This window comes from Lissotriton vulgaris, chromosome 3_1, assembly GCF_964263255.1.
Source record: "Lissotriton vulgaris chromosome 3_1, aLisVul1.2, whole genome shotgun sequence".
Classification (NCBI taxonomy): Eukaryota; Metazoa; Chordata; class Amphibia; order Caudata; family Salamandridae; genus Lissotriton; species Lissotriton vulgaris.
Window position 1 is genome coordinate 532,311,573 of NC_141689.1, and position 16,880 is coordinate 532,328,452.

At 45.3% G+C, this 16,880-nt stretch overlaps 1 protein-coding gene across 4 annotated transcripts in view; it reads right to left on the reverse strand.

Moving 5' to 3' along the window:
* Nucleotides 1-16,880, reverse strand: part of ARHGEF28 (Rho guanine nucleotide exchange factor 28) — a 954,264-nt gene that overhangs the window by 455,253 nt on the left and 482,131 nt on the right. For all 4 annotated transcript variants that reach the window (XM_086960785.1, XM_086960787.1, XM_086960786.1 and 1 more), the window contains exon 6: nt 2,669-2,849. In XM_086960785.1, coding sequence (XP_086816911.1) covers nt 2,669-2,849 — 181 coding nt within the window. The remainder of the gene's footprint in view (nt 1-2,668; nt 2,850-16,880) is intronic.

Below are 16,880 nucleotides of genomic sequence, written 5' to 3' on the forward strand. Positions count from 1 at the left end.
CGCTATATAAGTACTACAACAATGAAGTCGAACTGCTACGCACCAGATGTAACACCCCCACATTCTATCTAAGAAAATGGTGTTTCAGTGGTGCCTGCCAGTAACAAAAGGTGGAGGGAGCATCAGGGGAGAGTGAGCGGGGGAGGGGATAAATAATAATTTTAAAACGTACCTCGCGGCTCGCAATACTCGCATGGGGTCGCATGGGGATGGGGCGAGGGGTTTTACAAATAAAGTTTAAAAGAAAAACTTAAACTTACCTGAACAGACGGGCCCGCGCCGCATCTGCTGTCTACTCCTGGGCCGGGGTACGGTGCATTATAACGGCGCCTTCTCAATGTCTTGCGTGAGTGGCTGGCAACCCTGGCTCTTAGCCAATCCAGATGCTGCTCCACTGCTCCAGCAGCGCCAAGATTGGCTGAGGGCAGGGATACTCCCTGCCCTTTAGAAGACCGGGGGCTGCGCAGGAAGCAATCCTCGGTCCTTAAGGGGAAGTCTAGTGCGCATGTTCGGGCTGATAGCGAAAATTATCAGCCCAAAAACGAACATGCGCACTATTGCGCTGCCCACTGTCACTCAACCCGGACAGTGCTGCCGCAGCCCAACCCCCTTCAGCATCTGTGGAGCGTTCTACTTCTGACGCTAATTCCAATCAGGAGTCCTGATTGCTGCAATTAGGGTCAGAAGTAAAATGATTACATCTAAAGGTGGCCGTGGCATTAGTGGGGCAACGCCCCAACGCCCCCAATGGACTCACCGCCACTGGATATATCTATCATGCAGTTGAAAACTCCTTAGGATAGATTCTGAGATCACATTTGACCCTAGTTTGTCAGGACCCCAACATCATAGTATCCCCAAACCCCGTAACAAAAAAAACATCACAATATAGGGGAGTATCATTTTGAATAACACAGGCTCATTGGCTTTGTCAAGACGTCATCACAAATGTTCTGTGTATATACCCTGTTCTTAAAGGATTGTAGCAGGGAATATAAAATCCTGAATATCCATGGGACAGAATATTGTTAACACAATATTATTATTTTTTTGTAGAGTTTTATATAGCGCTATCTAGACCCGAAGGTATCGGAGCGCTTTACATGTTATGAGAGTATGTTTAACGTTGATTGCATTTGGGGATTCGTGAGGGTTGAAATAGTCATAAAAAGTGTAGAAAACATATCTCATTAAAGTATTAAACATAAAACACCAAGTGTCGATAACAGTACAGCAATAAGGTAATGGCAATGAGAAAAGATGAAACATTGGATGGGTCAGACGAATATTTAGGGACAAAATATCAAAAGGTAAGGGCACAGAAGGAGGTACTATTATTGGAGAAGTATGGCTCACTGGTTAGAGGAGGCAGACCTGGAAACAGAGGTCAGCCCGGGACCAGGGTTCAATTCCTGGCTTGGTGGGGTCTTGAGTCCTAAAAATGTCCATGGACTCGACAATTCTCGCTCCGGTGCCTACTCGATTCACGGGTTCACACTCTACGACTCTGGGCAATAGCTTGCTTAATCTCCACAACGGCCCCTCGCGGCGGTATGCCTGGCTTTCACCTTGCGGATACCCTGCCGGGGTTATCTCACAGGGGAATACCAGGTTGGGTTCCCTAAGCAAGCGCTTAGAAACCGCCCAGTGATTTCCGCTATATAAATTCCTGTACATTTACATTATTGCCCCCACATCCATGTACCTTAAAGACAGATTTATCACTTAGGTACGTATATAGGGAGTTCGGTATAAAACATGTATGTAAACGTACCTTTCAACATTTTTTCCCTAGTTATTATTGTAACGATAGTCTATCTCGTTGCTACTCGAGACTCCAAAATTCCCAGCTTACACCTTCTCAAAGTTGCAGTTATTTTATACGGGCATCAAGATTCTAGAAGATTCATCTCATATCTTGAATCCCAAAGTACCCAGTTATGCGATACATACAATAATATTTTTGTGTATTATCCTGCAAAGCTATTTTATAACAGAACAGGGATCTGCATAATTCTGTCACATCTGCCACATAATTTGGTCCCCCACTGCTGCAAAATATCAATGGCACCGGTCATAGCGAGCAACACAAAGCAGTAGTATCCATCATGTAATTGTAAAACCTGAATAGAGCGAGGAGTATATATAGAAGCTCATTTCTAAACATAATAATGATGATAAACATAAAAGTTCTGGCAATGTTGTAAGGGTTTGGCTCAGCGATTATCAATGGTTAGGAGTTTAAATAGACACACGGACAGTGGTCCACCATATGACCTTTTGAGGAGCAGCGCTGTAAAATGTGTGTTTTCAGCTGCAACATGGTTATGGTTTGCCTCAAACCTACCTCTGGCTCCTGTAAATACACAGCTGGTAAAATTATATAGCGCTGAACATGTCTGATAATGCGTGCATCAGGTGTATAATCCCTCAGCCTTCATCGTAAGAAAAAGAAATAAAAAGTGTAACAGACCAATAGAATACGCGCAACAAGTGATCTGTACTGCAGTGCGCCACTGTTAGCTTTATTCAGTAAAGTTTTCTCCCAGGGTGCTAGATTATATGCCATTGAGTGAGAGAGACATGTGACGCATTAAACAAACAGAAGCGGTGCTGAATGCAGCAGAGACATTAATAAACACACGTGTGGTGGTTCACCGGCACATACCTTGCTCAGAAAGGCCCTGTCCCAGAGGCATTTCCTGGATAGCTTGATGTCATCCTCCAGCGAGTGCTCAGTCGTGTGGTTAAACGTCAGTGTCAGGACACCGGACTGGTGGTCCAAGCGGAGGAAAGCGCTGTCTCCGATCGAGGCCGACGAGAAATCCGAGTGAGGAACTTCCGGCAAACTGAAAGATCAAGGGCTCGGAATCAGAACATGGCGCGCGAACCAAGTCCACAGAAGTCTGTCCTACCTAGGGAAACCCCGACCCCTCTGTCCCTCGCGCCGCGTCCTGAGCAATGTGGCAGAGACCCAACACTACTGCACCAGGCTGCACCGAGTCACGGCAAGCCAGCTCTAAATCACCCTGGATTACAAGACAGGAAACTCAATTTGTCCCTAATAACATCACAGATTAAAGGCAGTGCTGCCTTCCTTCAGATCCAGGCTTGCTCGGTGCGCCGGGCATGCTTTCCATGCCAACAGACCTGTGGTACTTGCGGTAGCATCCGCCAGCCAGCAGCCAAACGGCTCTATTTTCCTACGACTGGGAAAAACAGACGTCTCAAGGGAGAGACGGCATTGTTTCAGATATTACAAACAACAGGGACATTCATAACAAAATGTTCCGTCGTAGTAAAGTCTTTGTTTCGTGCCAAGGAAGTATGAATAATTCTGTCAGAAATGGCATGCCATGCTGATTCCTGAACAATGGAAGTCCACCCAAAACACAAATGAAGCAGCATTCTTGAGGAGCGGCATCATGCACTGACAACGGGCGAAGAAACAACAGATAAACAGCCAGGGCGAGGCCCTCAGCCTCGTGCATAATAACACCGCTGTTGATTGACGTCATGATCTGTGGACAAAGAAATAGGCAGCAAATGTACCTAAATATAGTTTGAGGTTTCATTTCACGTTATATTTTCAGAAGCCTTTTAGGGAGTGGGACAAAAACGGTTCAGAATCTCTTTGTCATTAAAATATAGCAAAATACATAATTAGCATGCATCAGGATGAAGCAATGACACAAAATAAATTGAAGTATATTATTTTACAGTAGTAATCCTTGCTCAAATGGTGATGTTGAAATCAATGGCTTAAATATGGTGTATGAGCTGGTAACGAACATTAATGACAAGAAGACAGTAATAGCATTCTTTAAATTTTGAGAATATTTTAATTATGTCTTAGTGACAAAATAATGCCTTTTCAGAATAACTCGGGAGGAGTTTGGGCGGGTAGTAGGTGTTTTCGGGGGCCCGCTAAGTTGATAAGTAGCCTCCAGGCACCCAACCCAAATGATCAAATAAACCTTTGATGCAAAACGTAAATTTAAATGAAATGCATTCACCCTGTGTGAAGACTTCTTTGTAGTTGTAAAGCCTTCCCAAAGAAGCACGAGGTTGAAAGGGATAACTTCAAATATAAGGTGTATTTCCAGAAAAGAAGAAACTCTGACCACAGCTTCATACAGGTTCTCCCCCACCCCAGTAACTGCCTGTCATAGCTTCCATTGTCAATTGTAAACATTACATTTGGAACTTAACTTTAAGGGGACTGAGTGGGAGAAGGGGAAAAAGGGAAGAGCATACCATGTGGAAAAATAAAAAAAGCTACAGTAAAAAGGTGCACATTTTCACACTCTGCAATAGATACATTAGACAAACCAAAGAATAAGACTGTTCTGTATTCATGGGTGTATATATCGGGGGAGTGACTGTATGGGCTTTGACACCCACACCCATTTATTAGAGGAGAGGTGTTTCGCCCAGCCATGATCTTTAACTACTTGTCACCTTTAAATGAAAACAGTCTTTAAGAAGACTGAACATGCAATATGAAGAAACACTGCTGATGCTGACAGGCCTAGTTTGCATTTTCCATTACATGCCAGACCTATTGGCTTTGATGGCGCTTATTAAACAAATAGTCAAATCTACTAGATTTGCCAAAGCCCGTCATTTATTGGTCTAAACTCTAGGAAGCAGTAATTTCTGTTTCCATATCTCAGCATTTCTTATCTGTCCGTAGGTGGTGAAACCCTGCCAGCATGAGCCCCCATCATTTATTGTCTGCAGATAGGCAGGCCGGATGTGATAGTGTTACAACCATTATGCAAGCATGCATTTGCAAATCCAATAGGTCTCATATAGGTGAGACCTACTGTCTTCGTCAATGTGTTTTATCCATGTTGTACACCAGTGGGGCTGCTGTTCAGCATGGCAAAAAATAGTGACATAGATGTAAGTAGCCTGGAGTGGAGTATCATAGCCTGCAGTGGAGTAGAGTGGAGTTGCATGGAGTGGAGCAGAGTGTCATAGAGTGAAACTGAGTAAAGTGGGGTAGAGTGCTGTGAAGTCGAGTGGCGTAGAGAGGTGTGGCATAGAATGGAGTAATAAGACTGTTGTAGAGTGGAGTGACATAGAGTGTTGCAGAGTGTAGTGTGGTGGAGTGACGTAGCATACCGTAGAATAGAGTGTTATAGAGCAGAGTGGCATAGAATGGAGTAGAGTGTCATAGAGTGAAGTCTTGTAGAGTGGAATGTCGAGGAGTGGAGCGGCATACAGTGGCATAGACTGGAGTGGAGTAGAGTCTCGTAAACTTGAATGGAGTAGAGTGTAGGCCTGGGTGGATCTCACAGAGTTTCATTCCACAGAATTCAGCAAAGTTACCAAAAAACGTTGCCAAATTCCGTAGAGTTCAATGAGCGTGAAGAGTATTGCTCCACCATCCCTAATGAAGTTCCCTTGGATACTGAAAATCGTTTGGGGTCAAGAACCCCTCCTGTTGCCACCAGTTAGTCCCACACAGCAGGATTGTTGAGTGCTCGTTGGAGGCCCTGCCCCCTTTCTCAACCACTCTGCAAATGCTCCTACTGGCGCACTGTTGGTTGATGAAGTCTCCTTGGCTGCTGAGGGTGCTAGAGGGCCAAGAACCCCTATTGTTACCACAAGTAAGTTCCACACAGTGGGATTGCTAGAAGCTCGTTAGAGGCCCGCCCAATTTCTCAACCACTCTGCAAATGCACCTCCTGGTGCACTACTTGTTGGGAGATGAAGTCCCCTTGGATGCTCAGGGTCTTAGGAGCCAAGAACCCCTCCTGTTACCAGCAGTAAGTCCCACACAGTGGGAGTGCTGAGAGCTCGTCAGAGGCCCTAACCCATTTCTCAACCACTCTGCAAACTTGCCTCCTAGTGCACTATTGGTTGAGGTATGAAGTGGTGTAGAGTGGAGTTGCGTAGACAGGAGTAAAGTGTCCTGGAGTGTCATTGAGTGGAGTGGAGTGTCTTAGAGTGGAGTGACGTAGAGTGAAGTGGCATAGAGTGGAGGGGAGTATTGTGGCATAGAGTGGAGCAGAATGTTGTGGAGTGGAGTGGTAGTGCACTACCATTACAGACAACACATTTTCAATTGAAATGACCCTTACATTGGCACAGACTATCAGTTTTACTGATAAACCTACACAGTACACAAAGCATTATGTGGGGAACTGTGTATTGATTTGTTTTGATGGTATTAAATATTCGTTTCCACCACACTTCAGAATGACAAAAAAAGTACTTTATTTGCGCTTTCCAAATTCTGATATAGTCGGAAATCTATATACAGTTTTTTAGTGGCATTTAAATTTTGTTGTGTGTTAGAAAAAAAAAACATCCTACAGCCTTTCATTTCATACCCCAGTACCCAACAAGATTGTCACGAAATCCTCTCTGTTTGCAATCAGAGAAAGAAAAGTAAACACTGTCCTCCCTCCGAAGACAGTGCCTAATATTTAACCTCTGTCTTAGAATGCACTGCAAATATGATAAGATAAAAATTAAATTTAAAGGCCTGTGTATTCCTCATTCACTTCTGAACTTGAGCATGGTTATTTTGGCGGTGCTTCAGAGCCCCCACTCCCCACTTCCAGCACCTGTGGCATGGGCGTGCAATTGAGGAAGAGGATTATTTATGCCATGATATTAGTAAAGAGCACTGACCAAAATAAACAAACTGGTAGTGGCAGAATAGGTCAATCAGTCCAGCAGAAAGATAGGAGGCAGAATGCCTTTTCAAAGAAATATAGCACGTTTAATGTGAACTAGCATGCAGGGAAGAAAACTGAAAACACATGTACTGTTGAGAAGTGCCAAACGAAAAAGAAAAAAAAGAGTAACCAGAGAGCTACCACTTGTGGACAAATACAAGGAGCCAGTCAGAGAGTAAACAGGCTATGCTCCATGGGAGAAACAAAGACATGCTGAACAGCCTAAAACAAATAAAACCAGCAAATAGAAAGTAAGCAATTGGGAGTTACAAAATGTAAAGCCAATTAATACATAGGGAAGCTTTTTAGCATGTCCTCAATGTGTCTATCCAAGCAGACAGCTGTGCTGTCTGGTAGATTTCAACCCAAAGAAAAGCACTGCCGCACACAGTTTAAATCCATAAATGAAATTGCTTTTAATTTTCACAATCCATGCTGGGAGGATATATACTACCCACGTTTAAACCTGTGCCTTGCTGACCTTAATGTGGGCAGTATGTGAGACGGTCTTAGTGTAGGCATGTTTCTTTATGTACTATAAATGGGGGTTGAATGACACCTCTTACCAGGGCTACTACATCTTTAATGGACCACTATAGACACACCACAGCCGGGCTACTTTACCTTTAACCAGACGGTACTAGAATTTATACCAAGGCTGCCATACGTTTTATGAAACCGTTCATTATCAGCCAGCAGGGTTGCTGTATGTTTAGTGGCAGTGCACAGAGGCTTCTCGGCTGGACTAATACACTTTAGTGGACTAGGTGCATCACATCTCTCCAGAGCTGCTTTCAAACAAGACATTACAGCCCTTTCTGAACAAACAATAGTATCGGTGAAGGAAAACTGACCCTTCTCTGCAGGAGTGAGCTACCTATGACACGGGGCTTCATATATTGTTATTAATGGAAGGGTAGTTGTTCCCCATAGAGCTGCAGTGCATTTATCAGGATAGGGCCATTACGTCTTAGTAAGGTTGCCACAATTCTATTAGACACATTTCCCTGAACTGTTCAGTCTCTGGATCATACCTCCAATATCACAATAGTATATCCCAATGCTGTTCCCCTCTCCTGGATCAAGAGGTACAGTGCTTATTCACTGCACTGAAAAGCTCATCCAAATCAAGAAGTGCTGGACAGTAGGAGCTGTCAGTGAACTGGACACCTCACCTAGATACAGAGAGGCTGAAGATACATTAAGCTCCTTTCTTTAATAAATAGGAGCTATATAGTTGGAGATTTCCCTGTCAGTCACAGCTGCACAATGCTCCTTATCTGAATATACAAAAGGTGAACAGCTGGACTTGTCCAAACCATCAATCGTTCTCCTGCTTTCACATAGCTGCTCTTAGAGACAAAAAAATGCATGTCTTTCTTGCGCCAGATTGACAATGCAGATTCGTTTTCTAATTGGCATCAAGTTGCTGTGTTTTTAAAGTGCAGACACATTACTCATGTATTTTCCCTCTGCCTTTTCCGTACAGTAACATATCCTTACAAACACACACTGTGTACCAGTGACCAAGACTCTTTGGGAAGGCCTACTTGAACCCCAGTAAGACATTCTAATGTAGTCAGTAGAACTAAAGTGATTGATTGGTGCTTACTACCTGCCATGCCCTTTCTTTGATTATGTACATCAATAAGTCAGATTGTTAGACTTGTCAGCCTTAGGGTGGTCTTTCCCCAAAACTTTGTGCTTGTTTACCTCCTCTTTTTGCTGATTCATTTTGTTGGCCTTAGGACTCTGAGCACTTTACTGCTTTACTGACCAGTGCTAAAGTGCATGTGCATGTGCATCTCCCCTAAACATGGTTACATTAGTGTATACACAATTGGCATTTTAAATGCACTTGTAAGTCCCTTGTCAAGAGGTATGCCATCTACTTCAGGCCTGTAAATTAAATGCTACTAGTAGGCCTGCAGCACTGATCGTGCACCCCACACAAGTATCCCTTTTAAACATATCTCAGGCCTCCCACTTCATTGCCTGTCTGTAAAATGTTACTGCCACTTCGACTTGGCATTTAAAACACTTTGCCAAGCCTTAAACCCCCCCCCTTTTATTATGCATAATTCAGCCCTAAGACAGGCCGTAGGTACCACATAGGGCAGGGTGCTGTGTAAATAAAAGGTAGGACATGTACTTTTAACCCCTTGACCGCGGCACAAATTCTGCAGCGGTGCTGGGGAAATAATGAGTGGGCGGGGTTCGGACGGCCCTCGGCCGTCCTCCGCTCATGCCCACTTTCATGTCCTGGTAGTGGAAAACACCTACATTCATTTTTCACTACTGTGAGGCCTACTCCTCTCAACAGTTAACATTGGGAATTCCTTAATCAGACCCCCCAGGATATAGCGGCATGGATTAGCAAATTTAGCGGCACAAAAATGGAAATTTAGCGGCACAAAATTGGAAATTTAGCGGCAATTTTGCGGCATTTTATTTGGCCATTTTTCCTACAACAAACACAGATATCTTAGTTTTTTTAGTTATTTAACAACATGAAGCTATGTATGTATACTAATGTAAGCATTCCTCCATAGAAACACTCTTGATTGTGGGTTTAAGTAATTCCCTTTTCCTACAGCTTGAGGCCCGCATAAGGCTCGAGTGCCCCCTTCTACATGGGCATGCCATCAATATTTATATATAGGTACCCACCCTCACGTGTCCGCGCTTGTCAAACCGGGCGCCTTGGAGTACAGTACTCGAGGTGCTACAAAGCAAAAATACTTTATGGCCGCGACACGTCGCACATCTTATTAGAGAATTGGAAACCTAAAATGTTGTGCATTTACTTTGAGACTGCCATTGCAGGTTGTGCGTTAATCAGTGGATATTTTGCCTGTATGATTCGAACATAAAATATCTTTCTGATAGAAACGGGTTCAAAATCTGTCTGTACATCTTGTGAAGGACAACAATTTAGTGAGTGAACAGCCAACAGAAATGGGCTCCTATCCCAATGTCCAGTAAGCTTTTGCAAATTCTGAGAGAAATGCCTCAAACTATAATTTACAATGAAAGGTCTAACTCCTTATAGAAAATACAGAAACAAAAATACGTTTGCACTCTAAAAGCACGTTTTCTTAAGATATCTACGGATGGGCTCGGGTGTCATAACTTTCCTTCCGGTCCGTTTCCGATGAAATTCGGAGTTTTCCGTGTTTTGGCTTGCCTGGAAACATGGAGCCACGTTTGCCCTCGCAGTTTCTCGTGAGCAGTGCACCCGAGCATCACGCGGGCTCTGGCCTCTCTAGGGCAGAGGCCAAGACTCGCCTCCAGGGTGGGCACACTCTGCTCATTCTCACACCCGGAGCGCACGGCCCAGGATATGCTGCCAGGCTCCGCGCAAAGCAATGCCCCAGACCAGATGTGCGGAGAGCGTGGGGCCAGCCTTTATAGAATAATACTTAATCTTCTTTTTTTGTATGAAGATGCTCATTTCGCACTCCTGCTGTTCCCAGGCACTGAAAATAACCACCCCTATTACGGAATGTTTACTAACATTGCACGGGTGAAAGGCTGAGTCTGAGTTACTCCTCCCCCCCCTTTCAGAGTATAAATAACACACATCCCAAGAGATGTGCTGAGCAGAGGGACATTCACTAAATTATAAATCGCCCTTTCTTTCGACCCTCGGCTCCAGGGGAGAGGGCGGGGCCTCACCCCAGTCACCGGGAGGGTCTCCAGCGGGGAGCCAGATGCAGGATGGGCACTTCAAAGCCCGTCGCAGTGAGCTGTTAATGCCCCATTAAGCCCTGAAAGGTATTCTTTCGTGCTTCTGTGTCCTTCCCTCCCGCCCCAATAAAAAACGCAAGTCAGACCCCCTCCGGATATAGGCGGCTTTTGTAAAAATACCGCGATTCCTACAAAAGTGCCGATTTCGCGGGCACTTCTGTAAAAATCGCGGCATTTTTACTAAAGTGCCGATTTCGCGGCAAATCGCGAAATCGCGAAATCGCGATATCCTGGAGGGTCTGCTTAATGCACTATTAAGCTGTAATTCCGGATTAGAAAGGAGAAGTTGTATCATGTTTCATATCTTTGGAATGATAATGACGAAATTCTCTTTACTGGTAAAGTTGGATTTAACATTATTATTTTTGAAATTGCACTTTTAGAAAGTGGAGATTTCCTGCTCTACCAGCTCTGTGTGCCTGCAGCTTGTCTCAAATAAACATCTGGGGTGGGTGACAGCTACACTTTGTGCATTCCCTCTAGACAACCACAAGCACACAAAGGTTAGGTGTGTCTGAGCACTCATCTACATTGTGATGGCTCTTCCTGGGCAGGAAGAGAGGGAGGAGCTGACACACCTGAATAGACAGTGCCCTGTCTACACACAAAGGGCTGATTACCCCCTACTGACAGTCTGGAGTCAGGGCTGGGAAAAAAGGACCTTGATGCACTTCAAAGACCCTTCTTTGCAATAACTCCTACTTCAAAGGCACAACTGGGTATAAGTACTGGGTCTCTGACCCCACCAAATCAGACACTTCTGGACCTACAACTGGACTCTGTCAGAAGAAATGCAGTGATGCATCAAGAACCGACTGCTGGACTGCTGACCTGGAACTCTTGCTCTTCTCAGGCCCTGCTACTCACTGCTCTCTGACCCTGCCGAGGAGAGCTGGACTCTTTCTTGCAACTGAATTGATGTCCAAGGGCTTGTTGGCTTGCCTCCTGTTGCTTGAGACTCAGGGCTACCATAGTCTACGCACCTGCTCCTGGTTCTCTGGAAGTGGACCTAGATACTTGCACCAGAGAAATCAAAGCATCTCCCCTCTGCATGTAGCAGAACTAGTGCATCAACCCTAGTGCAGGAGTAGAACCCGGCGCATTGAACTTGGAACTGCCACATCACATTTGGAACCACCACTTCAGAACCAACAAATCGCCGCCACTGCGTGGAGAAGATCAACACATTGCCCCTCCAGCATGGATTAACCCGGCACATCGTCTTTGGGACAGCCCCACTCAGAACTGGCACTTCTCTTAATGGAACTGACGCATCACCACCAATGCGTGAAGAAAATCGATGCATCACCTTGACTGTGGGCCCAACATCAATGCATCACTCATCTGCACCCTGCACCTTGCTGTTGCGACCAGGATCAAGGTAATCTGTTCACCGGACCTGTGTGACTCTTGTCCCCAGCCTGCGCTTCATCGCAGTTGGCCTGAACTGTTGACTTTGCCCTGGTTCAGCATGACCTCATTGGTGCTTATTGCTTCTAAGCGCTAGAACTTTTTATTCTTACAAATTCATAGCTCAACTTCTACTAATTGGATTTTGGTAATTTTGGTCTTGATTTATTTATAAAATTATTCTCTATTTTCCTAAACCTGCATGGAGTCTTTTTGTGGTGTATTCATTGTGTTACTCTGTGTGTGTGTGTGTGTGTGTGTGTGTTACAAAAATACTTTACACATTGCCTCTTGGATAGGCCTGACTGCTTTGTACCAAGCTACCAGATGGTGAGCACAGGTTATCTTTTAGTGTGTCTCTAGCTTACCCTGACTGCAGTGGTGGTCCCTACTTGATTCCAAAATGACGAGAGGGGCCCCTCCACAACAAGGGGAAGGGCACCAAAATGACCACAAGTCAAAATTCAACAAATTACATTTGGATCTGTTAAACCAAGCCCAATAGTAGATCATACACAGTTCATACCAGATTCACCTAACATCACCAAGAGTACTGGCTATATTCAATATACAAATGTGATATTCATCCTTAAAACACCAATAAAAATATGATAAACACAAATAGTGCATTCAATGTGGCAATACAAAATAGACACAACAAATAGTCCTATCTCAAGATATAAAGATTCCATCTGAAATGTTATCAACACAAAATCATAATTTTTTATTCCAGGAGTTTGTCAAACAATATCTCTCATTTTGAGAAAAGGGGGGAAAATTCTAGACAATTGTTTTTGTCATTTCACTGCAGTATTCAGACAAAACAGTAATTGGTCGAACTGATCTAAAGAAGAAACAGTCTCGTTGTTCAACCAACACTATGTCGATTTGGTGCTTTAAAAACCTGGCATCGGACGTGTTTCGGTGGGTTTGCCTCGTCCAACTACCTTCTTCAGGAACTAAATTGATGTCTCCCACACCTTCAAATCCATAATAAAAATATATGTAAGTGTTGGGCCGTAGCTCCTAGGGTCAGCTTTTCAATATCCAATGCCACCCACAGCTTTCTTCAACTGGTTCCTCAAGTTCAAATTATTCCATACCAAGGCTTAAAGAATGGCCATATTCCTTATATATACTCTCTGCGGAATTAAAGAATCTCCAATAGATCGCTTATGACAGCGTGTAATTACATGGACCTTGCCGCATTTACAAAGAACGGAGGGTGTGTTCCTGATTACCCAGCAAAACCGGCCAGCCTGAGAAGGGAAACTCTCGCCGGACCCGCTCTGCGGGTCCCGCTTCACCTGGGCTTGATCTGCGTGTTGGGTGCGAGGCGTGCAGGGCTGCGAGCGTGACGCGCGGGACTTCAGCAACCAGGAGTCCCCGCGAGGCAGATTAACACCACCTGGCCCGCTCTCCCTGCAAGGCACGCCCACTGCACACACATATATCATCATAGTAACACCCGCGGGGGCTAAGACCGGGCAAAGAGTGGGCCGTTTGAGGCCGTTCGAGGACCGAAGAGACCGGACCGGGCCACCCCTCTTACGAGGCCTGCATATCTTCTCCCGTATATCACCACTAGGATTCTGCCAGCCTCTACAAGTAGCTCCCCTACAATGAGCAAAATGGAGACCAGGAGTAAAACCAATTTGCCTGTGGCTGGACCTTCCATGGCTACAACGGCCCAAGGTAAAATTGACAATTATTTCCTTAAGGCGGGTTCTTTGCTGATCGATGACATTACTGTTCTAGAAAGACGCATCTCCCAGGAAATCGAGTGGGTTAGGAGATCATCCATGGGCATTCTAGCGCTGGCCAAGACCCCCGAGGAAAGGCTGAATGTGAATGGCTCACTGGCTGGAGCTTGTGGGGGGGACCAATCACCTGTCAACCTAGATCTTTCTGAGGAAACCTTAAGCGACCTTGAAGATATGAGCCTACTGACCCTCCCATTGACCCAAATCGTACTTCCTCCAACCTCTATTATTGTGGAGGAACCTACCGAATTTTTTTTTAATTCATCTAGGGAGGAACTCCCACCGGTAACGCACAGCCTAGTCGCAACAGATCCATCAAGCAGAGCTAGGGGTGCAAGGGAAGGGGCAATACAAAAAAAGAAGACGGGGGGACTAAGTAATAGAGAAAGGAAGGCTAAAATACGGAGGCTAGGCACAATACATGATAAGGGCAGTCTTGATAATACCAGACCAGAGACCCCATCACTAGACAGAACGGAGCTTCCCCCACTAGCTAATGCTTCTATTGAACCTCCACCTTCCACAACAGACCACACCATGGAGGTAGCCGAAGAGGATATCACACTCGCAGATATAGGAAACTTGTTCAGGTCTTTGCTAAGTCCCATAGAAGCTCGCCTGATCAAGATAGAAGCAAGGCTTACCAAATTTGAGAAATCCACCACCCAGTTTATGGATAGTTGGAAAGCCGCGAATAACTGCCCTATAGTACCAAGCGCAGACCCTAAATACAAGAAGGGTCCTGAATCTGAGACCTCGACCAAGAAAAAGGGGGCAGAAAATACGAAACCCTCAAATTTAACTGCAAATTCAAAATCGGCCAACCACCAGGTACCTAGCCGAAAACATAATAAGCCCTCCTCCTGTTTACAGCAACCAGCAATAGCCGCTGATGCAGCTCACACACATCCCCCCTCTACACAGCAAACAGTAACAGCTACTAATGCATCACACCCACAGTCATCAACTACAATTGTACCTAAACCTCCACCAATTAATACACAAAATCCCCAAAACCCCAATATTACATCACAAAAAATACAAAAAACAGTAACAGTAAATCTACCACCAGAGGTGGCTGCATACACTGTTATTTTAGCCGGGGTACCGGAACTAAAACCAGCGACCAGTGAAACAGGGGCCTCGCTAAAAAACAAAGTCATAAATTGGCTATCTACGTTTAGGCCACTCCCCAGAGGCATGACTAGTGATATTCGCATGGTGAGAAGAGTTTCATGGGTAGGGAAGAGGCCCAAAACAATCAGTGGCGACTGTATACTGGTTAGCTTCAAAGAGCCAGGAACAGTTTCCTATATCTGTGGTTGTTTTCCAGATGATGAGGGGAACAACATCCAGCCACTTCCCCTCTCATTCTTCTATCCATAAAATACTCACATAGTCAATGATCAGAGATGGGAATATTCACACGAGTCACTGGGAAATTGGGGGGAAAATCAAGGAGGGAGGAGGAATCCCTACAACCAAATGCGAATGGCATCGGGTCATGCTTTGACACATGACGAGGCTCAGGGATGGGAAACTGTCACTAGAAGAGGGATGGGAAGGGGTGGTCGAGAGCGAGGAGCAATCTGGCCCCCTAGATACTATCAGCCCCCATTTCTTCCAATTTACAACCGCTTTGATTGTCTTGAAATGGTGGATTGACAGTATGACTTGGAAGGAAGGGCACATCCCCACCCAGCCGGGCAAGCCGCACCCAACACCATCGGTGGCGGCAGGCACAAACTCTCCAACATTAACCATGGGGGGGGGGAGTACCCGGCCTGCACAAATTTAGAAGATTCCCCACAGAGAGCAGACAGGGAAATAGAACCAGTGGATTCCCATAGGGGACAAGGGCCCACACGGGGGACGTCCCCAAAAGAGCATGCCAACCTAATGGTAAACCTAGGCATAAGGGGAAACAGCCAGCATGTTCCGCATATACTAAAGCTGCTGTCATGGAACGTCGCTGGATTGGCCAATAAAATAGACTCTCAATCGTGGGTCGACTTAATCGACTCTAAAAGTGTCTGCCTCTTCCAAGAGACTTGGGCAAGGGAGGAGTACACCTTCCGGGGTTTCGAGATATTTTCAATACCGGCAAAATGGGGAGGGAGAGGCCGCCCATCGGGAGGTCTGGCAATCTGGGTGGCATCGCATCTGGGTTGCCTAGCTACACACCAAAGCGTGGATTCAGAAGACATACTGGCTGTCCTCCTTGAATGGCCTAGATCATTTAAACTACTTGTAATAAATGTCTATTCCAGACCGCTCCCCATATCCAGTACCTCAAAAACCATTGAAGAACTGTCCTCTCTCCTGAAGGCTATTCCGGAGGGCACATCATATCTAGTGGGGGGGGATTTTAACTTGCATTTTGAGCCATTACCGGGCCTACTTGATGGACCCTCCCTAGAGGAGGATTCAAGTTGGCAGGTTCCCCCGACAGAGGCCCCCCCTCCGAGAGCATGGACACCATTAGCCGTGCAGATAAATATGCTCACCCTTACTCACGGCCTCAGGGCTTGCAACGGCCGTGTTAAATCTGATATCCCGTGTAAATGTACATACAATAAAATTGGGAGAGAATCAAGATTAGACTACCTCCTGGTACAATTATTCGCTTGGAAAGGGTGATAGATTTTAGAGTAACATCTAGAGAAGACAGTGACCACAATGCCTTGGAACTGGAATACGCCATCCCCCGTATTGAGGATAGGGCATCGAACGAACAAAAGCTCAGGGAAGGATATCTTCTAGAAAACAACAGAAGGAGGATAAGATGGGAAAAGTTGTCTACTAGAGAAGATAAGTTAGCCATCCTCTACGCTAGGATTACACCAATTCTAACAGAGGCATTCGCCTCGTGGGTTCCAGTGAGTACGCAGGAAAATAGAGAGCACCTCCTGCGCTTACATGAACAATTAATTAAAACTCTGGAGATGGACCTCTTTAGTAGTGGACCTTCCAGGACCCGGGGCCTACATAAAGATACCTGGTTCAATACCTCTTGTCAAAACGCCAAACGTGACCTTCTACTTACCATTAAAGCTGGAGGATCGAGGGAGGAGATCCGCAATAGAAGGCGGGCGTACAAGATACTTGTGACAAACGCCAAGATAGAGTGGGATCTCCAACATTGGGAGAACCTTTCGGAGCTATTAGCAACGAGGGATTACCGCAAATTCTGGCACGTAGTCAATCACGGTTCTGAAGACCTTCCCTCGGCAATTGAACCAAACATTGCCCCGAGTGTCTG